The 26,196-nt window shown below is 39.9% G+C and overlaps 1 protein-coding gene across 4 annotated transcripts; it reads left to right on the top strand.

Moving 5' to 3' along the window:
• Nucleotides 1–870: 870 nt before the first annotated feature.
• On the top strand, nucleotides 871–25,096 carry camkk2 (calcium/calmodulin-dependent protein kinase kinase 2). Of its 4 annotated transcripts, none has more exons than XM_085413725.1 (18): nucleotides 873–1,191; nucleotides 7,173–7,485; nucleotides 7,686–8,027; nucleotides 15,309–15,356; nucleotides 16,372–16,425; nucleotides 17,702–17,753; nucleotides 18,209–18,342; nucleotides 18,638–18,674; nucleotides 18,809–18,830; nucleotides 18,948–19,036; nucleotides 20,582–20,781; nucleotides 20,967–21,020; nucleotides 21,106–21,179; nucleotides 21,324–21,411; nucleotides 21,754–21,885; nucleotides 23,180–23,283; nucleotides 23,421–23,474; nucleotides 24,382–25,096. In XM_085413725.1, the coding sequence occupies exons 2-18, from the start codon at nucleotides 7,255–7,257 to the stop codon at nucleotides 24,452–24,454; spliced, it is 1,788 nt and encodes a 595-aa protein (XP_085269851.1). In that variant the 5' UTR covers nucleotides 873–1,191; nucleotides 7,173–7,254; the 3' UTR covers nucleotides 24,455–25,096. The 4 variants fall into 4 exon arrangements, with proteins under 4 accessions (XP_085269853.1, XP_085269851.1, XP_085269854.1 ...); XM_085413726.1 differs by lacking the exon at nucleotides 873–1,191 and adding an exon at nucleotides 1,385–1,514; XM_085413727.1 differs by lacking the exon at nucleotides 15,309–15,356 and having other exon boundaries at nucleotides 871–1,191.
• The last annotated feature ends 1,100 nt before the right edge of the window (nucleotides 25,097–26,196 follow it).

Below are 26,196 nucleotides of genomic sequence, written 5' to 3'. Positions count from 1 at the left end.
AGGCCAAGTAAAACCCCTTTAAACATTAATGAAATGCTCAATTATAATCCATGAGATTCTCCCCTGTTTCGATACTAGAAATGTGATATTCATAAGTCTGTTATCTCGCATATCATTTTCAAGTGTTGTTAACCAAAACACTCAAAGTGCTCACACATTTATGCAGAGCCTTTAATACTTAACTACTGTATAGCGCTTCTTGTTTCAGAAACTGACTGCTGATTCCAGTCTGCGTTCTGTGTTTAATATCTTAAATTTTTTTTTTTTAGTTTTATCTTCATCTCTTTCATGTGAATGGGCAGAACCCTGGATTACTTGACACCAGCTTTGTGTTAGAGGGATTGTTTATCACATTTTTTTATGCATAAGTGTACCCTTTAAAAAAAAAAAAACCCACAATGTTTTGGATTGTAAATTAACTAGTTATGACCATGAATCATCATTCAGGATTTCTAAGTCTGAAATTTGCAACAAAATTTACCTTTTTCCCCTAGTTTTCCTGAATTGTTTTAAATTAATGCAAAAATCTAGAGAGCATTTTATACCAAATGCAGAGCAAGCAAGATCTGTTACAATAATATACAGTATGTACTGTGGAGACAGTGCAGGAAGCTCAATGATTTAAAGATAATGGCTATCAGATGCAAAACCACATAGACACAAAGGACGTGTAATGAGAGTGGCTTGGCTGTAGTGTCCTGGTAGCCATCACAGCCATCCTAAATATAATAGTCTTATGTTAGACCTCTAAATAAAATGTGCCCATCATTAAAGAGCCAAGGCCAGTTTATTTTACTAGGTCCAACTCTCCAGTACACCACAAGATGGTGCCACTAGGTCATAAAGCAGTTGAGGCAGAAACGACCAGGAACCGTGAATGTTATATTTAAAACTCGTGAAATAAAAGAAGGCAAAAGGGCATCGTAGCCTTCAGCGGAAGTAGCTTAGGTTGTTTGTTAGCATATAAAAGCGTTGCGTTAAATGCCTGCAGTTATCATTTCCTCCATGTGAAGCACGGGACCTGCGTGCTCAGCTGGATTGGTCCGTCAAAACATCGGTTCTCAGTCTGTTACAGTCTCCGTTTCTCAAACAGCTAGCTAGCTGTCGCAGGGCAGAAGCTACTCACACAGCAGACGAGGAAGGAGGGGGAGTCTTACATTTCTCACTTGTAGGCCTAAATAACACGCCAAGGTAAGGTTTTTGTTTGTTAAATCACACAGTATATATACAATTTTCTTTTTCTTTTTTTAAACGATTGCTTCCTGCATCTTTGCCAGCGGCTGTAGCATGAACGTTACTGGGACGTACTAGCATCACTGACTCCTTCATCCACAACATCTGTATCTTGCCAGATGAGGCAGCTGCTAACGTTAGCTGAGCTGGTTGGCTTAGAAGCTCAGAGCTAAGTTAGCTTAGACTTGAGACGGCGGTGACTTTGTGAACGCCCAAACAACACCGGAGCAGCTTAACCGCTTTGACATTTACAGTCGATGTAGCAGCTCTTATCTGTGGGTGTAAGTAACACGAAATCCGGTGGTGCCAGTTGCATGTGTTATTGTTTGTCGGTTATCTCAAAGATTGTTTGTGTGTTTGTGAAATTGCAGAGTCTCGGTTTAGTCTCAAATCTTCATGTTGGGCTCTGGTAACATCTAATGTTACCATTTTGGGAAGTTGCGCTGACATATTCTTGAGGAGAGAAAGCCTCTGATGGCACAGAGTCCCCGATGTTTTTTATTTTAGTTATCATTATGTTATTTTTTGTTTTGGAAAACCATTTAAAGTATATATATTTGACACATTTAACTCCTGGCATCACTCTACAGGAATAAATTGAACTTTAACTTTGATATAGTAGGTTTAGTGGTTATTTTATAAGGTTAGCCTTAACCTTTCAGTAGATACAGAGTAGAAATGTGTCGAAACACATTTAATGTGCTGGACCTTCATTCTGGAAAATGCCCTTTAAATTTACTTGTACCATATTATTTTTATAATTATAATAATAATAATAATAATAATAATAATAATTATTATTATTGAAATTCTTTGTTTTCATTCAGCAATTTATGTTTTGAAGCCTGGTAACAGAACTAGTACAATATGTGTACAAATTAAGTTTGTCCAATAGAGAGGTGAAGAGAGATAAGGTGCACACTTTAAATAATACACAAATAAATAAGTTAGAGTAAAAACAAAACAATAAGAAAATTAAAATCCAATTTAATAGGTTTAACATATTTTACCCATTAATTAATCCCATTAACCTGTTAATCCCAGTTTTCTTAATCCTTTAAATATCCCTTACTATCTCTGTCCCCTCTGTGGCGGGGGGCTCTTGTGTCATATCATTAAAACCGTTTAACACAGGGGTGGGCAACTCCAGGCCTCGAGGGCTGGTGTCCTGCAGGTTTTAGATGTGTCCTTGATCCAACACAGCTGATTCAAATGGCTGATATTTGATTTGTGCCATTGTAACGTAGGGCATGACTGATACATATTATCACAGAGTCTTTGTGGAGTTTGCATTGCTGCCCCTCCATGAATCCACTGGAGGGCTGTTAAAAGGTAGATCTTTTTCTCCACCATTGTCAAGTGCTTTCGTATCGAGGACCCTCAGATTGGTGGGTTTCTCTCTGTTGGATTGTCTTTATCTTGCAATAAAATGCAGCTTGCTATATAAATAAAATTGAAATAAATAAATTCAATTTAATGTCTGGGTCACCAAATGAGTTTTTCGGATTCTCCCTAAATTGTGCTGTGATTATGTGGCAACACTGCAGCTAAGTTGATCAAGGACAATAATTCCTCCATTTACAGGAGCTTATCTCTTGCACGGTGCCGGACATCGCTGACAGTGTAACCCTGTTGATCTTTTAATGAAGCTGGGGATCCTCCTCTGCTCCAGATGGCCCTGTGTTGTACTGGTATTTCCATAACACAGTGCCTGTGTTGTTATTAATGCTCTACATGGCTTGGACCCCCTGCAAGTTGTGATAAGTCCTCTCTTCCCCTCCCATCCTCTCCCGCTTAGATAGTGACAGGCAGGTCACATGATTTTTGTTATGGTAAAAGGCACGGTATGGCATCTGGAGCTAGGCAGCATCTGTTGGTGTTTCTCGAGGCTCAAATCTGACTCCTTGTTCTTCGTCGTGCTGCTGTGATCCGCAGGGATCAGGGAAGTTTTGGGCTTTAGCCAGCAGTTCAGTCATTAATGATGCACAGTGTTTTTGTACAAAAATGAAATTGAAGTCTGTGCAGTTCTCTTGTGTCACAGAAACTTGGTGACCTTTGAGGTAGCGTATTTATCTTTAGTGCGAGGGAATTGGGAGTTTGCAGTTTCAAAAATGACTTTAGCAAATAGTGGATGCAAAATATTGTATCAAACCAAATCATCGTGATTTCAGCATTCAAGTACATCTCCTGCTGAAAACCCAGCCCTTCTAGGTAGGAAATGAGATTTGCAGTAATATTGTCTTGTCTGACTAACAGTTACAATGTCACGTTAGGAGTTTATGCCATCATCAACTGATGATACTGCATAAACACCCTTTTGTTTTTATGGAAACAGGCCTTGTTTTGTGTCATCTGTGTATCTGTAGGTCAAACTGGGTAAGTTAACACTCACTTCTAGTCGGAATACTTTTGTTTTAATGAATTAAAACCAACCAAAAAGTATCTGCTTTTAATAACATGTCAGAAGTTTTCAGAGGTCATGAAAGCCAGAGGTGTTAAATTGACTTGAGAAAGACGCAAATAAGCAACATTTATCCTCTACAGCAAAATTGAAATGAAAATGTTTCTGGTTTTGAAAATGTTTTAACGTAACAGTTAAAAAAACATTTAAAAAAATCACAAGGGGGTAATTTAAGTGGCTAAATAGACTTGGCAGTTAAAACACCCAGCAATTTCAGTTCCTTCTTATTAAACTGTTATTCTGTAATGTGCAGCATTTCTTTTCCTCTTTTGTCAGTTTACATTACAATAGTACTGTATATATATAGGTTGGCAGTGAAAGAAGAGAGCCCACCTGGAGTGGGTGTTTCTTCCCACACATGGTTCTCGCTCTTAGCTTGGCTGGATCTCCCACTGTCTTGCTTGCCTTATGGCTTCCCTTTGTTGTTTTTTTTCTCTGTATCTGTGAGGTTTACTCAGCTCCCACACACCGACAGTGCCACAATCCTGTCAAAACCATGACAGAAAATATAGGGGATCTGTCTGTTTCTTTTTCCTCTTCTCTTTTCTCCTGTCTCCATTTCTCTGTCACGTAATAGGAAAATAATAAACTGAGTGGATTTCAAGATGGAAATTAGCCTCTTTTAATTATGCAAGAAATGGTTTTGGTTAGATGCTTCACAGATAAAAATTAACCACCACGCTACTGTGTGCCCAACATCAAAAGCAGACTGCACCCATGCGTTTATAGATGCATTGTATCTGTAGTTTGCGATACTAGACGCGTTTGCCTGAATTAATTATCACCTAACAGAACGTGTGGGAAAATTTCTGCACCATGGATGTTTCTTATGGAAGCAGCCCTATCTGCTTATGTTTCAGAGCCAGTGAACAGCATCCCTGATTGTTTATCCCACACGTTTTCATTACACCCACAAGTTGGGTCGTGCTGCTCAGGCTCTGTGGATAATTGAACCTTACATGTAAAATTTACCATACTTTGTCACAGGATTTATGCCAGCCCTAAATTATTCTTGGCTGAAAAGAAACAGTCAACCTCTGTTTTTCTTAATTTCGGCTCCCAGTTCACAGTTTAAAGTTGTATGGCACCAGTTCAAAAACAGGGGAAGTATGCACCTTTTCAGTGAAGTTGGCTTACTGTGCATCAAGCTAAAATTATTAATAGTGGAACTGAAGTTTAGTAGTTTGTTTAATCTGGCTTCACCCAAATCACAGGTGAAGTGTAAGAGTAATGTCTAGTAGTCCAGGTGACTGTGCAGATGTTACTAGGAGAACTCTGGCAAAAGGGACTGTGTGAATAGGAAATTGCATCTTTTACAAACACATTATATTGCTATTGGTTTAATTAATATTTGCTGATGATGAGATAATGTGTAGATGTATTGCTTTGCACCTCAATAAAGATAATAAGGATATTTGTGTACTATGTGTTATTAGGTTGTATTCATTTTTTAATATATTTATTCCCCTAAATCCAAATCCAATTTATTGAATATATATATTTATTAGAGATGGACCGATCCGATATTACGTATCGGTATTGGTCCGATACTGATCTAAATTACTGGATGGGATATCGGAGAGAAATAAAAAATGTAATCTGATCCATTAAATATCACAAAGCACCTCACAAAACTAGTGACATAGTGTAACCTAGCTCATAACCTTAGCACGTCGGAGCAGTGTGCATCTCGTGATAGAGCGGCTGTGGCGTGCGAGACTTGTCCGGGGTCTGGTTGAGCATCTGGAGCCTCGCTACGTGCTCATAAACCAGCATTTCATCTCGGAGAAAGCTATCCTAGAGAAGTAAAGCAAGTGTGTAAGTTCATCTCTGAATGTTCGTAAAGCATTCCCACGTTAAGCTTAACAACCAATATATGGAGCGACTGCCTCTTCTCTCCCTCCCTCTCCTGTTGCTACTTCAATCATGAAACTGATCAATGATCAGCTGATCAGCTTTTCTGTCACGACTACCGTCTCTCTTGTTTGTTTATCGCCCACTTTGCGCCAGAAAGAGGAAACCAGCGGATAAACAACAGCAGAACGTTTAAGCTTGATCAGCTGTTGTTAGAATTTATTTAATATTACTTTCTACACCAGGATCTTTTTCTATGTAGCTGACGGCTGGTAAGTGTGCAGGGGCGGATCTAGCAAAGCTTAGCCAGCGGGGCCGATAGGGCATGAACAGGGAAAAGGGGGCACAAAGACATACTTTTCCTTCTAATTGTCATTTCTAGCTTTTAATAAATAATTATCTGAATCTTACAGTCAAAGTTTTCGTCTGATGTAAAATGTATAGAAATCCATTATTGTATATAGTAACTATTAAGTCAAATTTATAACCTAGAAAGCTGCAGTACTTTTTCATTTGCAATTCTGTTGAATAAAGATGTTGAATCTATTTAATTATTGTAGAAAAATTATTGACTTATGTGCATTTTAAAAATTTTTTATTTTCTTTTACACGTGCTTTAAATTAAAGTCCATTACGTCAATTAAGCATTATGAGGGTGGGGGGTGGTTCCCTATTTTTATTTTTAATTTTTTTGCTGGGAGTTGGCATACCTATTAGTTAGGTTGTTTAATATTTCCACTAAGCACTCTTTAAAATACCAGAATAGGGAGGATGGTGTAGGTTTAACTTTATTAGATTGATCAGTATTGCTGAACTATGAAATATTTTGGGTGCAGTGTATTTTTTTGCATATAGGTAAAAAAAAAATAGCTTTAGTGTTTTGGGGTTTTTTTAAACTTGAGTATGAACTTATACAAAATGCAGCAAAATATTTAAAAAAACATTTTATTGATTATGAAATACCCTATATTGGATTTATATCGGTATCGGCAGATATCCAAATTTATGATATCAGTATTGGTATCATACATAATAATACTAAGTGCAATAATCCTTTCTGTCATCGTTGTATTTTTACTCAGTTGTATATAGTATTTGTATTTGTATTCTATTTTTATCTTATTGTATATTTATTTTATTTTATTCTACTGTATATAGTATTTTATTTTATTCTATTCTGTACAGTTGTGTACTGTATTTATTCTTATTGTATTCTAATTTTTGCCTCATAACTTTTGCACTGTCCACTCCTGCTGTGACAAAACTAATTTCCCACGTGTGGGACTAATAAAGGTTATCTTATCTTATCTTATCTTACATAAAAAAGTGGTATCGTGCCATCTCTAATATTTATATAAATAAATATAAATATACTTGAACGTAGTGAAAATATCTTGAAAGTTGAGTGGTTTTGAATCTTAACAAGCAATCACCGTGAATCATTTGCATGATTGCAGACATAATTATAGATTAAAGGTTACAAGGTTCAGAGTACAACCTCTGGGATAGTGTAAGAACGGACTATCTGCAGCATACTCTAGGAGATGGTCATAATAAAAAAGAAAATAACACAGAAGTTGTAAGGGTGTGAAGTATTAATCACATGCACTTTCTCATTTTTTAGTTTGCTGTCATAGATTAAGAGACATTCCCCATACGTTCCCATCTGATGGAGCACTGGTTGGCAGTCTTTGTGAAGAGGCACCATGTTTCCTTGTCATGTAACCCCTTGGCCATCTGCTGAGCCTCCAGCCTCTTGCAGCAGTCATGCAAATCCAATGCAACCCTCTCAGCCCTTGCCTGATCTACTGTGCAGCTGTCCTGCCCCACCTTTAAACACCCACTCTGAGACACCCTCGCCGGATCCAATGGAGTCCCTAATTGTCGTAACAGAGTATGAACCCAGCCGACCGCCTGGAGAGGCTGGGGAGGAAGAGGTAAGAGCAACAAAGGCAAGGGTTCATGCTAGAGATGTTGATGTCTACTGTATGAAGTGTAAGGTTTAGCAGGATTTTACATATAACAATCTTTGTCTAGTAGAACCGTAAGTACATCAAGGTGCAGGTGAATAGAGGATATGAAGTGGATGATTAGTAAGTAAGAGAAGTATAAACCATTCAAATCCATCTCATGTCAGGTAGAAGAAATGGACAGTTCAGAGACGCCGGAGCCAGCTTCCTCTGTGGCAGCACCTTTCCGGACTCCATCCTGTGACCTTCTGTCTCATACAGTTGGTCGGCCAGAAGCTCTTCTACCCGGAAGCCAAGAGCAAAGGGGAAGGTTAAACTTTTCAGACAGGAAACTCTCTCTGCAGGAGCGCTCACAAACAGCAACCTCACCCTGTAGCTCACCGGGACTTAATGGGCGCTATATTTATCCATCGTTACCGTACTCCCCCATCACGTCACCTCATTCTTCTCCACGCCTGCCCCGCCGGCCCACTGTGGAGTCCCACAGTGTTTCCATCACAGACCTCCAGGTATGATTAAGCATTAAAGCTAATTTAGTTTCAGTTTTTTTTTTTTTGATCAAGGTCTTTTTATTGAACAAAGAATTGCTTCCAACAACAATTATGGCAAAATTAACAGACAGTTGTGCCCCCACCCCCCCAGAACAGTGTAACTAAAACCCAGCCAGAGAGGAAAGGAGAGACAAAATAACATAAAATAAAATAAAGTTACAGATACAAAGTAAATAATAAAATAAATGAACAACAGCAAGAGGAAAAAAAAAAAAAAACCCACTCACACGCACATTAAGCAATAGTATCCGGACTTAATCTTTCAAAGTAAGTAAGAAAAGGTTGCCATGTGTCATAGAACCGCCGAACCGAACCTTTTACAGTGTAGCGGATCTTTTCCAGCTGAGTATAGTACATGATATCCTTAACCCATTGCCCATATACAGGTGGAAGTGGCTCTTTCCATTTCAATAATATCATTCTACGGGCCAAAAGAGTGCAGAAGGCCAGAAGATCAGAGTGTGATTTGGAAAGACTGGCATCACAAGGCGTCACTCCAAAAATAGCTATAAACGGGCAGGGTGCAATTGGAACACCAAATATGTTGGATATGGTTTCAAATATGCTTTTCCAAAAGCTACCCAGTTTTGGACACGCCCAGAACATGTGAAATAGGGAAGCAGGCTCTCGTTTGCACCGGTCACATGTGGGGTCAAACCCATCCTTGATTTTGCTCAGTCTAGTTTTAGACCAATGGAGACGGTGAACAACTTTGAACTGAATCACCACATGTTTAAGGCAAATAGATGATGAAGAAATGCTATTGATTATCTTGTGCCAAGTCTCATCTGTAATCCGTTGGCCAAGATCACTTCCCCATCGTTCCCTAAGTGATTGCAATGTGGACAGCCTAAAATTACTCAACAGCTCATAAACATCACTTATAACCCGCTTAGCATTTGGCTTAAAATCAAAAATATCATCCAAAAGGGATGGTGGTGGACAGGACGGAAAGCAGTCAGTATTAGAAGCAACAAAATTCCTGAGTTGTAGATACCTGAAAAAGTGTGACTGAGGGATCTTGAACTTGTTCACCAGCTGTTCAAATGAGGAAAAGATATTGTCCGTGAAAAGAGCAGCCATTGACGTTATTCCCAGCTTTGTCCATATGTTAAATACCTCGTCCGTCAAGGATGGGGAGAACATGCAGTGTCTATGCGGTGGTGCATTAAGAGAGAGTTCAGTCTGTTTAAAGTGCCGTCTGAGCTGATACCATAACTTCAGTGAGTGGACAACAAGAGGATTCGTGGTGAAGCTGGAGATCGGTCTCGCCAGAGGTAATCTGGCACACAGCAAAGACACCAGGGAGGATTGACTCACCGATAGCCGCTCCAGTGTTACCCATGATGATGATAAATTATCATGGTCTTTCATCCAGTACAATAATGCTCTTATATTAGCTGCCCAGTAATAAAACAGAAAATTTGGGAGTGCCAAGCCTCCTGCGCTCCGCGGTCTTTGTAATACACTCTGTTTCAGCCTAGGTGGTTTTTTGTTCCAAATGGAGGAGATTTGACTATTTAGATTATTAAAAAAAGACTTGGTTAAAAAAATTGGAAGACACTGAAAAAGATATAGAAATTTAGGGAATATAGTCATCTTAATGATATTTAATCTACCACCCAGCGAAAGAGGCAAGGACTCCCACTTTCCAAAATCCTCCTTTAGTTTAGACAATAAAGGAAGATAATTAGTTTTATACAAGTCTCTATGATTCTGCGTAATCCAAATGCCCAAGTATTTGAACTTGTTATAGCTGAGCTTGAAAGGTGCTAAAATAGACGAAAGTTCCCCGGTTATTGTACCTAAAGGCATTGCCTCACTTTTCCCGAAATTCACCTTATATCCGGAAATTGTCCCGAATTCCTTAAGTACATCTAAAAGTTTAGGGAGGCTATTTGAAGGGTTGGAAATAAACAAGAGCATGTCGTCGGCATAAAGAGAGACTTTATGCTCGATATCCCCACGACGTATTCCCTCAACCTCAACACAGTGTCTTAGAGCAATAGCTAGCGGTTCAATTGCGATGGCAAAAAGGAGAGGTGACAAAGGGCACCCCTGTCGTGTGCCACGCTGAAGCTGAAAAAAGGGGGACAGACTATTGTTGGTCCGAATGGCCGCTACAGGGTCACAGTACAATACTTTTATCCAGGATACAAAATTACTCCCGAGGCCAAATTTTTCAAGCGTATGGAAAAGAAAGTCCCATCTCACCCGATCAAACGCTTTCTCAGCATCAAGTGAAATAACAGTTTCCAATACAGTACCTTTGACATGGCTATAGATTATATTTAATAAACGTCTAATATTAAAAAACGAGTACCTGTTTTTGATAAAGCCTGTCTGATCAGGTGAGATAATGGAGGGCAGATGTTTCTCTAAACGGCGGGCCAACACTTTAGCAAGGATTTTGGTGTCGGTGTTCAGCAGAGATATTGGACGGTATGAGCCACAATCTAAATGATCCTTATCCTTTTTTAGAATTAGGGAGATCACTGCCTGACGCATTGTTGGAGGCAAGGATTGTGAGAGGAAAGATTCTTCAAAAGTCGATTTTAACAATGGATTCAATTGGTTAGAAAACTTCTTAAAAAAATCGGAAGGATACCCGTCGGGGCCAGGTGATTTTCCAGACTGCATACTCCGTATGGCCATTTCAATTTCAGCATCAGAAATGGGCTCCTCCAAACTGGTGGCCGCATCTTCTCCTAAGGAAGGGATATCAAGTTTCTCAAAGAAATTTTCTAGAGCCAGGTCATCCTTAGCCGGGGGGGAGCTGTATAAAGTCTGATAGTATCTAAAAAAACTATTATTTATACCTTGGTTATCCGTGCATCTTATTCCCTGGTCATTCCGGATCTCAGGGATAGCTTGATTAGCTGTTCTTTGTCGTAGCTGATGAGCTAGCAGCTTGCCTGTTTTTTCTCCATGCTCATACAAGTAGCTACGCAACTTCGAAATTAGATACTCAGCCTGTTTTGTAGATAGAAGATTATATTCAGTTTGTAATTTCAGCCTACGTTTATATAATACCGGGTCAGGGGAATGGCTATATACAGCGTCTAGTTTAGTAATTTCGTCAGCCAATAGAGAGAGTTGCTCAGTATCCCTCTTCCTTTTGTTCGCACAGAATGAGATTATCTGGCCTCTCAGATATGCTTTTAGAGATTCCCAAACAGTTGATGGTGACATCTCTGGAGTTTGATTGATGGCAAGAAAGAAATCTATTTGAGACCTAATATAATTAACAAACTCTTCGTCTGCTAACAATACTGGGTTGAACCTCCATGGCCGATAATTGGAGTAGGCATTGGGAATACGCAGTGAAAGAACAACAGGTGAATGATCTGAAATCACCATGGCCTTGTAATCACAGTCTGTCACCAAAGGGAGGAGTTTTTTGTCCAGAAAGAAATAATCTATACGAGTATATGTTTTATGGACATTAGAAAAAAAAGAATATTGACTTGAAGTTGGGTTACGAAATCTCCATACATCAGCTAACCCGTAGTTATGAAGAAAACGCTGTATAACACGTGCTGATTTTGAAATAGGCGTGCATTTGTGCGAGCTGCGGTCCATAGCAGATAATGAGCAATTTAGGTCCCCACCAAGAATAATATTATGCGTTGCCATGTTGGGAAGCCGTGCAAAGACATTAGTGAAAAAACTATGATCGTCCCAGTTAGGGGCATAGACATTCGCTAAAATCAAGGGGAAACCATATAAATGTCCTACAACTACAACAAAACGGCCTGCAGGGTCTTCATCTACAGTTGTGGCTATAAATGGTAAAGTTTTGCTTATCAATATTGCTGTCCCCCGAGCTTTAGAATTAAATTTAGAGTGATATATCTGGCCTACCCATCCAGACTTGATTCGAAGATGATCAGAGGTACGCAGATGCGTTTCCTGGAGAAATGCTATATCCGTTCTAAGTCATTGTAAATGAGTAATAACCTTTTTCCGCTTGACTGGATGGTTGAGTGATTTTACATTCCAGCTTACAAAATTTACCACCCGATCACTAAATGATCGCGCTGTGCTCATCCCTGCTCAAATAATAAAATATGAAAGCTCCAGATGCACAACAGGCATAGGAGAAGAGGAAAGAGAGGGGAGGAAGAAGAAGGAAAAAAAAAAAAAAGAAAAAAAAAAAGAAAAAAAAAAGGGAAAAACAAAAAACACATTGATAAGTAAAATAAACATATCTGGCTGAAGCCCAAACCAAGAACACAATGAGCAATTACACCAGATCGAACATGGTGACTGCCAAACCCCCTGCAAACAGATCCACACATATAGCCTAGTGCTTGTTTGGGTTACTATAAGCCAGACTCTTAGGCTCCCGCTGGCCGCTTGACATAACATATCCTACAAAGAAAAATAGTCAATAAAATAGAAAAAGAAAAAGAAAATATATATATATATACACATACATATATCGACATCCAAACAAAGTATAGAACTTTTCTAAACCCAATGGTATTGCCATGAAATAAAATGAACCAAAATGTGTTTATGAAATAAGTTTAAATGTCTGAACAAGAAGTGTCTCTTCAAGCTTTTCATCACCGTGCGAACGCTACAACAAACAGTCATGTACACTCAGCCGTAACTGAGACAACCAACCGTAGCACTGGCGCTCCCACATAGAGCGACAGGCGCAGCCTCCTCAAATGTTGACAATATGTTCTTTAACATATTCCATTGCCTTCGCCGCATCCAGAAATTCTTTCTCCTCCCCGTTGTGCGTGATACAAAGTCGCGCTGGGAACCTGATCCCAAAACGGATACCTTCCTGCTCACGGAGAAGTTTCCGGACTTCTGTAAAAGCAGCCCGAGCTCGGGCCACCGAGGTCGTAAAATCCGGGAATATTGCAATCGGTTGTCCATTGAACCTCAGCGGAGCTTGGGTCCTGGCACGGCGTAGAATTTCCACACAGTCCTGGTAGTAATGAAGCTTGGCTATGATGGCCCGCGGGTTACCACCCGGCCTTCTCGGGGCCAGACTCCTGTGTGAGCGGTCGACAATAACATCTTTATCCATACCCAGCGCTTCACGTAGTAGCGCGGATACGGCCGTGGTGGAGCTCGAATCCGGGCCCTCCGGGACCCCCATGATACGGATATTGGATCTCCGCATCCTGCCTTCCATGTCATCACATTTATCTTTCAGGTCAGATAGCTCCTTCCTCAAAGTCTTCACCGTAGATTGCAAGGTGACCACCTCATCGCTCCACATTGACAGCCCGTCCTCTACTTCTTTCACCGTGGCCTTAACTCCATCCATTTCAGCGCGCGCTGCCGCCGTATTGTTAGCAATCTCATTTCTCACTTCTTGCACGTCAGCCCTAATGTTATCAAAATCTTCTTTCAGTGCATTCCTGAGTTCTTCTTTTAACACCACGCTGATATCATCTTTAATGGATTGAAGAAGCTCTAATTTCAGGGCATCAGTGTCCACAAAGCGCCCATCGCTCTGCTGAGCCCGTTCCTCAGTGGTCGCTGAGCCAGGCGCCGCCCTTGGGCCACCATTGGTATTCTCGCCCGAGGATGCGCCGGGCCTAGCCGCAGTTCCTCCGGTGTACTTGTATTTCCTTAGGTTCGATGCCATTTTGTCTCGAGTGAAGCTTTAATATAGTATATAAAACTGTTAGCTTCCCCTGTGACATAAAATGAGACTTTGTAGGTTGAAAAAAAACTATTTCTGAAACTCTGTTAGCGGGAGCCTTCAGAAACACGTCCTACTCCATTGCTGGCTCGCTAGCGCCCCCTAGTTTCAGTTTTAATGGTATAAGGATTTTGTAGCTTGCAATGTGTTTCAGCCTGCGTTAAATGGAGAAAATATAGCTAAATCAAATTAATCGTGCTATATAATAAGTGTTAGCCATATTGGTAGCAGTAGTTTAATATCTACCACGAGTGCTAAGTCAGTATGAGTTATAATGAGGTTGCAGCATATGCCATAATATTTTGGTTATTATGTAATTTTTGCACCATGTGACTCATTGTATTCCCTTCAGCATTGTGTATTGCATAAACCATTACACATGGATAACCTAACTAATGACACAGAGCGAGGCACTAAAGTGCCCCACACATGTTAGTATGTCATAAGTAATACCACAGCTGTCTGACAGTAAGAACTACATGTGCATTTGTCTTAAAATCAGCAGCAAAGTGATAAAGAGCAAGCTTTGTGGACACAAAGGTAAGGTTTTATAGTCCAAGTAGATGTAGCTGTGTAGCTGTTACATGTAGTTGTAGTTAGGATTTTTCAGAGCAGCAGGCTGAAGAGACATTTTGCTTTCTCAGAATTACATATTGAAAGTGATAAAGGTTAATTAGGTGAAATATTTAGAGATATCCTGCAGATATGTCTTGCAGTCTAGAGAGGAGCAGTCAAATAAATGACATTTAGAAATGTGTTTTAATGATGTGTGGGACAGCCTTTGGAATGGGAGCCAAGACTGTAATATCAATAAGCTCCAACTTTATTAGCTCTGCCCTTCATACTGAAGAAAATCTATTGAATTTTTCCCTATTCTTACTCCTTTTTTCTCTCTCACAGCCTTTGTACTGCTAAGCTGTCTTTTTGACGCTCTTCAAAATATCCTAGCACAAACACACACACCAAGCTCTTAATGACAATGGCGAAGAGAAGTATCAGGAAGAGTAGTACAACTGCCTAAATCTTGACGATATCTACATGAGATCTACATGATGTTAGATTAACCCTTTCACTTATCATTCTACTTTAACAATGCATTTGACTGAAAAGCCTTCACACTCCTCTCTGTTGTTCAAAACAAAAAAATGGAAAAATGTTTAGATTAGCAGCTCTACCATAATTTACTGTGATTCTGTCATTGTGTACCGGTACTTTAAGGTGTCCTTGGGAGTTTTGAAAAGATAGTTTTCAAATATATATACATTTTTCTTTGTGATTTATCCATTCTTGTCTTTGATGAGTCCTGTTGATTACAGTTGAATTTATTATTGATTAGAAGTGAAATTTGATTTAAACTGGATTGCATAAAAAATGAGTAATTGTCCTGATTTAGAGGGCAGCAAATCAGTGGCTGGTATGAAGAAATGTATTAAAAAATGTTAATGGAGAGAAAGTGTCAAAGGCAAATTTGAGGTTCAAGACAACATTCAGGCAGATTTTGTAGGAATACTCATGATGATGTGACGATTGTTTTCTTTTTTCCCCTCTCTCGCTCCCTCTTAAAGGACTGTGTTCAACTCAACCAGTACAAGCTGAAAGATGAGATTGGAAAGGTACCATGAGAGACAGCTCACTGATTGCTCCCTTTCACTGACTCTTCCATTTTCTCCTCCCGTCCGCCTACTGCATGTCTGTCAAGTAGCACACATCATCAAGGACAGTCTCTGATATCCTCCTTCCCGGCTGTCCTCATTTCCCAAACTCTGTGTAAACCACGAGGCCATGGGAGAGTTGGAAGATGGATGAGAGGCTGGTAAAAATAGCACTCTCTAAGGGTTGTGCAAGGCTTGGAGAGTGTGTGTGTATGAGTGAGTGGGTGTGTGTGCCTATATGAATGTTTTAGATTGTGGGCATCGTTAAGGCAGAATGTGTGTGTATTTCCGTATGTAGGTAGACCTTTTAATGTGTGCGCTTTTGAGCACAGTGGAGACAGTTAAAGCCTCTTTGAATTGTTGGAGAAACTTGTGTTATCAGTTTATCTCCGGGACTGTAGGATGAGCTGTGTGCTGTCTCTCTAATCTGCAATCTGCTCCCCCAGCAGGAACCGACACTGCCCTCTCTCTCTCTCTCTCTCTGTTTGTTTTTGTTCGTACACACAGGCTTGTAATTAGGCCTACTTTTTATCCTGAATTTCCTGTGTGTGGGCAGGGAAGCTTGATAGCATAAACCAGATCCAGTTTCCTTAATTAGCCTGAAATCAAAAATGAAAGAGAGAGAGGAGCGATGATTTGAAATTTCTCTGTTCTCATTTTGAAGCAGCCCACTCAATTCCCTTGTGTGTTTGTGTATTTATTCCTGTGTGTATCTATGTATTCCTTTGCATTTGCGTTACACTTTTAGTGTCACATTAAGAACTAACTGCTTAATATATATATATATTAGTGCTGTCAGCGTTAATCTCGTTAAAATGACGGGGCGATCCGCGCTAACTCGCTAATGGAGATTTGCCGCATTAATGTGGTTATGGGGTTAACGTCATTTTAACGAGAGTAACGCTGACAGCACATATATATATTTATTTATTCAGATTTTTCCCTCATGTTTTCTTTTTTGCTTGTTTCCGGACAGGGCTCCTATGGTGTTGTCAAGTTGGCTTACAATGAGGATGACAACACATACTATGTGAGTTTGTAATGCACATGCGAGTCCAGATGTGATTTATTTCCTTATCACAGGTCAGGCGACCGCTGGTTAACTTTGCAATAATCAACCCCTCTTGTAATATTTACTGGTGTGATTTGATGTGGAGCCTCTGCATGTGAACATGTCTCCAGATAATTGAGCTCGTCGACTAATGTAATAACACATCATTTCAGGCTTTTGTGTTTTTTGCCGTTCTTGATTATTGCTGCAGTTCACATTAAGCTGCATGATAGCGATTGACAACGACAAAGGGATTATTTTAATATTCCTCCCGAGTGACAAAGGCCCCGTGTCGCATTCAGTGATTATATCATTGACATAATAACTGAGGGCATTTAAGTTATTAAAGAATAGGGAAATATTCACCAAACAATGCCGCTGTTACACACCATGCTTTCTCTTCAAGTCTGATACAAATTCCTGTCAACCTTGGCAGTTTTTGAAGACATAATCTGGTGGAGAGAGAGACATTGGTCAGAAAGATCTGTCTAGACCAGGGATAGATACAGTTGTGTCAGTGTCTGCACAGTCAAGAACTGGCTCTCAAATAAAAGAAAAAGAAAGTACAATTCAACAGTATGTCAACAATGTTTACGCAAGGGAAATCACAAGAAACTGTTGGTCCACTTCCACACATCTTGGAATGCAGACATGGATAAGAGCTCCCAAAGCTCACAGGTGGGAGACTTGCGTGTATCCGCATCGCAGGGCATCTCTCAGCTGTTGTGCTCTTATCGTCTGCCCAACTTGTAGTCAGCTTTCTTCCTTTCCTCTGGGTCAGAGAGGTTGCGCTCTCAATCGCTATCGGGTCAGCTGAGGCACATGACTCCACCCTGCCACCCAGACTTCTCGTTAACCCCTGTCGGCACCTCCAGACGAAATTTGATGTTTGAAAACACTGTGTAGTGAATGGAGTTGGGCTTTCTTTATGACATGTAACCACTTAAATACCAAACTTGATAGACGATGTAGTGCAGTTGAAATGCTGTTTAATGTAAATGTGCAGAAAATGTGTCTGTTACGGCTCAGATTTCAATCATTTCACACCACGATTGAGGAAAGCTGTCTACAGTGACAGCAGTGACAAACACACCAAGCATTTTCAAGCTACAGAATTTCTAGGTTTAGGGTGCAAGTGTAAGAAACCTGTAAGCATGCTGCTGTTTATCTTTTCTTTGGCTTTCTTGGCTGCTGGACTCTTTCTGTTTCTCTTAACCTGTTGCAACCCAACTAAGTTTCCCTCTCTGTGCTGTAGGCGATGAAGGTGCTTTCCAAGAAGAGGCTGATGAGGCAGGCAGGTTTCCCACGTAAGTAAGGGCCATATTTCTGTGTAAGGTCTCAGTCATCCAGTTCATGGTAATCTAAAGAGCTTGGAAAGAAAAGCGACTGGACTTCTTTAAGTTTCTTGAAGACGTGTCACTTCTCATCTGAGGAGCTTCTTCAGTTCTCAAAACCAATGGTGGAGCGTCCCAGGTATTTAAACCCGAGTGGAAGTTCTCCCTTAAGAGGGTTGTTGACCTGCTGTTGATCATGTGTCTCATCACATGGCCAAGGTGTTAAAAAGCTTCTCGGATGAGAGATGAAACATCTTCAAAAAGTCAGCTTCTTTCCAAGTTTCTTAGATTCAGGGCCAGAGCAGAGCATCTGTAATGTCTGTAATGATAATGTTAATGTTAACAGAACATACCAATACTTAGGATTTGACTCTATCTTTATCCTGTCCCTCTACCCTTCCCATATTGTCCCCTGTTTCCTCCATCAGGGAGACCTCCTCCTCGTGGGGCAAGAGCCGCTCCCGAGGGGCCTGCCCAACCTAAAGGGCCGCTGGAGCGAGTCTATCAAGAGATTGCCATCCTTAAAAAGCTTGACCACCCTAATGTAGTCAAACTAGTAGAAGTGAGTAATCTTGTAAAACATGTGGATATTTTCATTTGATCTCTTAAGAATTACTTATTGGTATTACGCTAATTTTAAACAAGTTAAGAAAGGAAAGGAAACAGCAATGGCATTTTGAAGAACCTTAAAATGTACATAAATTGTGTTAGACTGTAAAGCTATCTTTCTACTCTATGTATTCTTATTAGAAATTCCACCGAAGGTATATTTAACTTTGCCTGGTACAAAAGATCAAAAGATGATCTGTTGTGTATCTGTGTTCACACATTTCCATTCCTCTTCAATGTGGTGCCAGGTTTTGGATGACCCCGGTGAGGACCATCTGTACATGGGTATGTTGTGGCCAGACAACAACACATCACAGCAAGCATAAAACAAAGTCAATTTTAACCTCATCTTTAAAAGATGTGTTTTGTTTTTTTTTAGTTTGCTTGTCCTCACTAACCTCCTTTGTTTTCTGTTACAGTGTTTGAGCTGGTGAAGCAAGGGTAAGCTAAGCCTCTTATATGATTGTGACACTGGAATGAGCCCAGTCTCATTAGTTATGATTGGTAATTGAGTGTGTTTGTGTGTGTACCTGTTGATGTTGTACCGTGTGTATCTAGGGCTGTGATGGAGGTGCCGACCGATAAGCCTTTCAGCGAGGACCAGGCACGTTTTTACTTCCAGGATCTTCTCAGGGGAATCGAGTACTGTGAGTTTTCAAAACCTCCTGCTACTCTTCCACCTACCCTGTGACTACATTAGTGTTTATTACGCATGTGTAGATAGATTTAATCTGACTTGCAAAGTGAATTAATTTTACTCAACAGATTTTATGTTGTTAACCCACCAAGATGGCCAGCACTGTGTACAACATCAAAATGGCTCATTAAACAAGTTTACCTTGGTCACGCCGACTGTGACAGTTGTTCTAGTCTTGAAATGTTGTTTTTTTCAGTTTGTACAAAATAAAGCACTCAGTGGACACTTTATTAGGTACACCTTACTAATACTTGGTTGGACCCCTTCATGCCTTCAGAACTAATCTTATTCTTCATGACATAGATTCAACAAGGCGATTAATAAAGGTGTGTGGAAGAAATCCAAGTAGATCATTGGTTTCTGAAATATTTAGACCAGCCCATCTGGCACCAACGACCAGGCCACGTTTAAACTCACTCAGATCACTTTTCGTCTCCGGACTCCATTCTTCGGTTGGACCTTCAGCGGGTCTTCTTGACCATGTCTACATTGCTAAACAGTACTGGGTTGCTGCCATCGGCTGATTAAATGTTTGTGTTAACGAGCAGGTTATCAGGTGTGCCTAACAAAGTGGTTGGTGAGTGTATACTTGTCAGATTTAGAGGCACCAATTTCAAAAGCTGAATATCTTTTTCATTATTGTTTGGACAAAATTCTGAGATTCAGTTTTTCATTTTATTTTTTCCTTGCTCATATAACTTTGTATATATTCATATGACATCACCTTTGCATTCTGGTAGCCCAGGTTTTTCTGACCAGGTGAACTAATAATAGCACAAATACAGCTTAGACCATAGATCTGAAATTGTGTTGCGTCATTTCTTTAATTCAGTCTTCTCTTTGGAGAAAAATATCAGCCAGAGATGTTTTTCCCATACTAATAGTTTTGTTTAAAAATTAGCTCATTACAGTGATGTTGCATAGTATCAGCATGTCCTTATAGAGATAAAAGTCTGCTAATGCTTTCCATTAGAATTATGATTGTGGTAAGAAGATGAAGCTCTGGTTGTACAATCAAGTGCTGTCCTCCTACAGCTCTTCCCTGCCATTTACACAAGGCCTTTGTCTGAGCTGCTCTTGACTCTAGCAACACTCCACAAAGTTCATTTCACATAATTTCAGCGGCTCTTAATGCATATCAGTGCAAGCAGGGATGGACACAAAAACAGTCTGGAGTCATTTGGAAAGGAAAGTAGGCTTGTTTTAGTCATGGTGCAGGTAGATTAGTTAAAAACAGTTTAAATAATTAAGGCACACTTAACTCTCATTTTCACATCTTAACCAGGTAGTGTGGACATAATTTATCATCATTTACCAAACGTCTTGCTGGCTGTCTAACTACACTACCAGAGATTTTTCTTCACGAGTCCAAGCCATTAAAAAAAATGGTCAAGCCGTTTTTCACCATTAGAACATCTTAATTCTGCCATAAAGTGAATACTACGAATGTGACCCGATTGCGATAATAAAGTTTGTTCGTTTTTTCTGTTAATAGTACATTACCAGAGGATCATCCACAGAGACGTCAAACCGTCGAATCTGCTGGTGGGAGAAGATGGACACATCAAGATTGCAGACTTTGGAGTTAGTAACCAGTTTGAGGGAGCTGACGCCCTGTTGACCAGCACAGTTGGAACTCCTGCTTTTCTTGCTCCTGAAACGCTCTCTGAGACCAGAAAGAACTTCTCTGGAAAGGTGAAGCAGTATTCGGCTAACTAGTGCCCTCTTGGGATGACTTTCAGAAATGCAAGAACTTTTGTTTTTGATTTTCTTTTTCCATTAAAATGTTCCTGCTTTCCAAACATTTATGAAATTTTGAATCTCAGCTACCCAACAATCATTTTCACATCAAATTAAACCTGTTTTGCTTTTCTGCTAAGGCTTTGGATGTTTGGGCCATGGGAGTGACACTGTATTGCTTTGTCTTTGGAGAGGTGAGTTGGGGAATGGTAAAAACATTAACATTTTTTTGGTACTAGTGATCCTGCTAAAATCGACACACTTTTTTTGTATTCACAGTGTCCATTTATGGATGAGCGCATTCTCAGTCTTCATCAAAAAATCAAGACACAACCCGTGGTGTTACCAGAACAGTAAGTTCTGCCTTGCTCTTTTAACAGATGGCTGTTCCCAGTGTTTATTGTATAAATAGCATATTTATTAAATTAAATACACAATTTTGGCACTTTCTCAATAACATATTTACTCAGTTGTCTAATTAGTTTTTGTTACAACAGTGCCGACATATCAGATGATCTCAAGGATTTGTTATTGAAAATGCTGGACAAGAATCCAGAGACCAGGATAACGATCCCACAGATTAAGGTAAACACACGGGTAGCTGCCGGTGGCCGTGTGTCATGTTTAAATATCACACACACACAAAATGTCAAAAGGATTATTGTTCTTTTGTTTGGACATTACAGTCTTTTATGTCATTAAATTCATAAATCAACTGTTTGTGAAGTATAATCTATAGCAGTTTACATATATTTATAGATATGAATGAATAGCTTACGTTGATCTAACAAGTATAATTTTGCACTTAGATTCAGCCTGAGTAAATTTTTACTGTTGTGCCTCCAAAGACACTGTCTAAGTTTATATGTGTGGCACGTAATCTGATTACTCAAAGAACTCCTTTGTTTGCCTTGTGCTTGTGTCCAGGTACACCCATGGGTGACAAGGCATGGTGCTGAGCCACTTCCCCCTGAGGACGATAACTGCTGTATGCTTATTGAAGTAACCGAGGAGGAAGTGGAGAATTCTGTTAAACACATCCCCAGCCTGGCAACAGTGGTGAGTTTGTGAACAATGTTTGTCTCACAAAAGCATTAAAAACATTACAGTCACTTCAGACCCTAATTTGCTTTTCTCTTGGTGTCATAACAGGAAATATCACATTTGGGTATCATTTATGGGCAACTCGGCTACAATGAAAGAGTAATAAAAAGTACCAGAGAGAACGAATGCTCCATCAGGAGCAAAAGATTATTTCTTAGCAAATTTGCATTAGTATAAATTAGCTTAATTACTTAGTACAACAGAGTGTTTTAGCAACTTATGAAATAGAACCCAGCAAAGTTGCAAAGAGTAGAGGTAGTGAAGGTAGATAAGTTTAAATACTTGGGGTCAACCATCTAAAGTGCACGCGAAGAAGACCGTGCAGGCAGGGTGATGTGGGAGATAAATATCATGGGTGATTTGTGACAGAAGGATAGCAGCAGGAGGGAAAGGGCAGGTTTATAAGACGCTAGTGAGACCTGCTATGATGTATGGTTTGCAGAGTTAATTTCGAGATTTTCCCTAGGAGAGACCGGGAATAGGAATAAGCACATCAGAGGCAGAGCTCAGGTTGAGTGGTTTGGAGACAGAGTTAGAGAGGAAAGGCTGGGATGGTTTGGACACGTGCAGAGGGGGATAGTGAATATATTGGACAAAGGATGTTAAAGATGGAGCTGCCAGGCAGGAGGAAAAGCGGAAGACCTCAGGGAAGGTTTATGGATGTAATGTAGGAGGACATGTTGAGCGTTGGTGTGACAGAAGAGGAAGCTAGGGATAGGGTGAGATGGAGGCAGATGATCCGCTGTGGCGACCCCTAAGGGGAGCAGCCGAAAGACGAAAAAGAATTTCAGTCACATTGCACCATCCCACAGCTGAGGCACTGCACCTACTCAGTTCCTCTTTCAACACTTTGAGCTACAGCAGATGCATGACTCATTTTTTCAAAAAAAAGATTTTCTTTAGCTGCATTAATTAATGTTGTTTAACATTTTTGTTTGACTTTTAACTTAAAAAAAGTTAAAAGTCACAAATGGAAAATACATCTGACTTCCAAATTCATCAGATCTACCACGACATTGCCATCTGTTATCACAGCAGAAACATTTTCTTAAATATGAATTACATATTAATGATATAGTGGTTTTTGATGAGTACTGCATACTGTTTTGTAGGACAATAACATCTAGGAGAAATCAGTTCTTTAGCTGTGTTCTCATTGTTAGGGCTCTAAAATGAAGGACATTTTTAAAATGTATAAAATTGAAGCTTTTCATCTTTACATTACTAAGTACTGTTTACTTTTTTGAAGATCCTGGTAAGAACTATGCTCAGGAAGCGATCCTTCGGAAACCCCTTTGACTGGGGCCGGAAGGAGGACCGCAGCAGTTTGTGTCCTCCAGGGCAAACCCTCACGTAAGCACTGTTTACAAAAACACTACAGTTTCTAAACTCTAAAGAAAAAGGCAGCAGCAGAGCCAGCCGAGGCTTGCCGAGTAGTTTGTCTGAAAGACTGTTGGTGTTATTTCTCTCCCCCTTCTCCTGCCCTGTAGGAAAGGCAGAGCAGGCAGTGTGAGATACTGCTACATTCATTGTAACCAAAAAAGGTAAATAATGCTGGCATAGTTCTTGCCTGCTGTAATGCTGTTTAAGTGGTCAAGAGAATATTTTAACACCCGCTGGCATGATATAAGCAGCTGTCTCCCAGTATGGTGGTGATGGTCAAATACTCCTGTGCATCACATTTGTTAACTAACCTCTGGTGGTTTGGGGATGTCTGGAGAAGCCTTGTTAGGGAATGTTGAGCTTCACTTAAGAACCTTCAGTACCTGCAATCCAATTTCCTGTCGTTATCTGTGTCTGAGGGTGCTTTTGGTGTAGTATGAACTGTGTAGCGGGGAAATACTGTAAATATGTCATTCAATTAGGCATTCATATAATGGAAGATAAATTAGGACGCACATAAGCTACTGAGTGTAAACGAAACTACGCGAACAGCGGGTGACCAGCTGATACACAGAACGATGTCCTTTATCACAGAGGGTTCATTAGGTTATTAGGTTTTTTTCTGGGTTGACCCACAAAACAAAACAAATTAAAGAAGCATTTTAAAAGTCAAGTCATAATAAAAAGCATTTTTGTCCACACTCAGTTCATCATGGGCCAAGAGCATCCATTTATCTTCATGTGTTTTTACTTTCCCTTGCATGAAGCAGTCTTGACATTTAATGAAAGGACATGTCTGTAAATTAATGCCATCTTTACTTTTTTAAGATATTGTTTCCCCGCTTTCACCAGTTTTTGTTTTTTCAACCTTTCCTGGGGCTCTCCTTCACCGTATCTGCTGTAGAAATGAACTCGGTGTACTCTGCCATGTAACAGCTAAATGGTTGCTTTGACTTAGTAAACAGGGCTTAATAGTATCTGATTATTTTCTCTGTTCAGTGAAATAGGAATGACAGCGAGCCTACAGCACTGCTATAACTAACGCTGCCTCTCTGCTGTGTTACTTAGGAAACAGGAAAGCGGTGACGGGATGAGAAGTATGAACCTGCCCTACGTGGGAGAGGATGAGACTCTTTCCTGATGCGGGAGGTTTAATATGCACGCTGGCATCTGGCTGCCTGCAATCACACAGCACAAAACCCCTTTACTCACAGTTTTATACTTGCAGCCCACACATCATTTCTTGGGAGGTGGTCGAGTGTGGCAGACACTAACAAAAGGGAGGAAATAATGCTCTAAGGCACTTTGATGATCACTTTCTAAGCTTTTATTCTGTCCTGTCCTCTTACACAGTTTAATTTAAGGTTATGGGACTTAAACTGTAACATGGAAACCATCCAAGGGTGGAGCATCCTCCTTTACTTTCAACCTTCGCCCCCTTCTGCCTGGCCCACTCCTTCTCCTACTCTGCATGCTCTTATAGTCCTAGCATGCTTTGTCTCAGGCTTCAGCTGTACAGTTTCGGGTTTTATCATAGTCTAGCCACTTGTGTTTCAGGTATACGGGACGAAGGAATATTTGGAGGGGGGTTTTGGGTGGGGGGCAGGATGGTTGTCTTCACCATCACCACCAACAATTAAATAAGCAGTTTTCTTAAAAACGATTGTCTGGTTCACTCTGCTTCGTGGTAGCAGTGCCCAGTTTGGTAACACATTTTAGAGTGAAGTATCTATAGAATTTACCCAAAATGGGGAAAAAAAGGAGAGTGAAAAAATGTTTACTTCACCGAATGCATGTGTTTACTTTCCCAATGCAAACACTGTATAAGCTATTTCTAAACAGTTACATTGTTGTACAGCCATTACTTTTGTTTTTTTTCTCATTTACTACAATCAATAGCTTTCAGAAAGCTTTAATACAGTTGATATAGTGCTTTGTGAATAATAACATTCATTGCTGCATACAAGAGGGCATAAAAAAGTCATCCTTCCTCTTTCCTTGTTTTAAAGATCTAGTGCTTCTGGTGAATCTTTTTAAGATGTACAATTATGTGATTTTTAGGTGTTTGCTATAAATCCTGCGTGAAGGTGAAGGTGAGCTACTACCTGATGTGTTTGGGGGAAAACGCAACGTGTTAGTTCTAAATGATTCTGTAGGTTAAACGTGTTGTTGAAGCTGTAAATCGGTCTGTTTAGACAAAAACGGGCTTTGTGGTCGGATCCTGAGCGTCACATGATTTCACTGTGTTCACGTATTTGTTTCACTTCTCCAAGTTGAGGTCTGTATGCAGACAAATTAAACAGAAAATCACAATTGAACCTCAAGCTTAAAACAACAACAACAAAAAACTTGTGAATGTTTTTACTAGTTTTGTTTGTTTTTGTATTGTAGGAGGTACCGATATTATGTTAAAACTGCACATTTCAAAGTCATTTTGTAAACTATGATAAATTGAAATAAATAAATAAATAATGCTGATCTATTAGAAATGGCTGCTGAAGTGAGTCTAAAATGGAAGCATAGTGCAAATGCAGACTTTTTGTACAAATCTATGCATGGCATATTGTCGAAGTGTTGAACTTAGAAACATTTCTCATGTTTGGTCTGGGCTGTAGACAACTCTGCAAATATTTCAACTTTTAAAGTAGGTTTGTTTTTGTTTTTTTTAAATTTATTAACGAGCTTCATTTTCGGTCCTAAAGCATTAAGTTATTTATGCCTCAGCAGTAAAAGGCTGATGGGGGTTGTCGTCACCCTGCCAGGACGCTCAAGTTTATTAATGCGATAACTTGAGAATGAAGCGACGTAGGAGTTTCAGATTGTAGCTACTAAAAATCTCTGACGGGTTTAAATCTCAGTGATCTTGACCTCAAGGTCAGAGGT

Source organism: Rhamphochromis longiceps, linkage group LG7, assembly GCF_057381845.1.
Source record: "Rhamphochromis longiceps isolate RC_006_pf linkage group LG7, R_longiceps_female_GT1.1, whole genome shotgun sequence".
Lineage (NCBI taxonomy): Eukaryota > Metazoa > Chordata > Actinopteri > Cichliformes > Cichlidae > Rhamphochromis > Rhamphochromis longiceps.
Note: the sequence above shows the minus strand (reverse complement) of the source record. Positions and strands in the feature narration are given on the sequence as shown.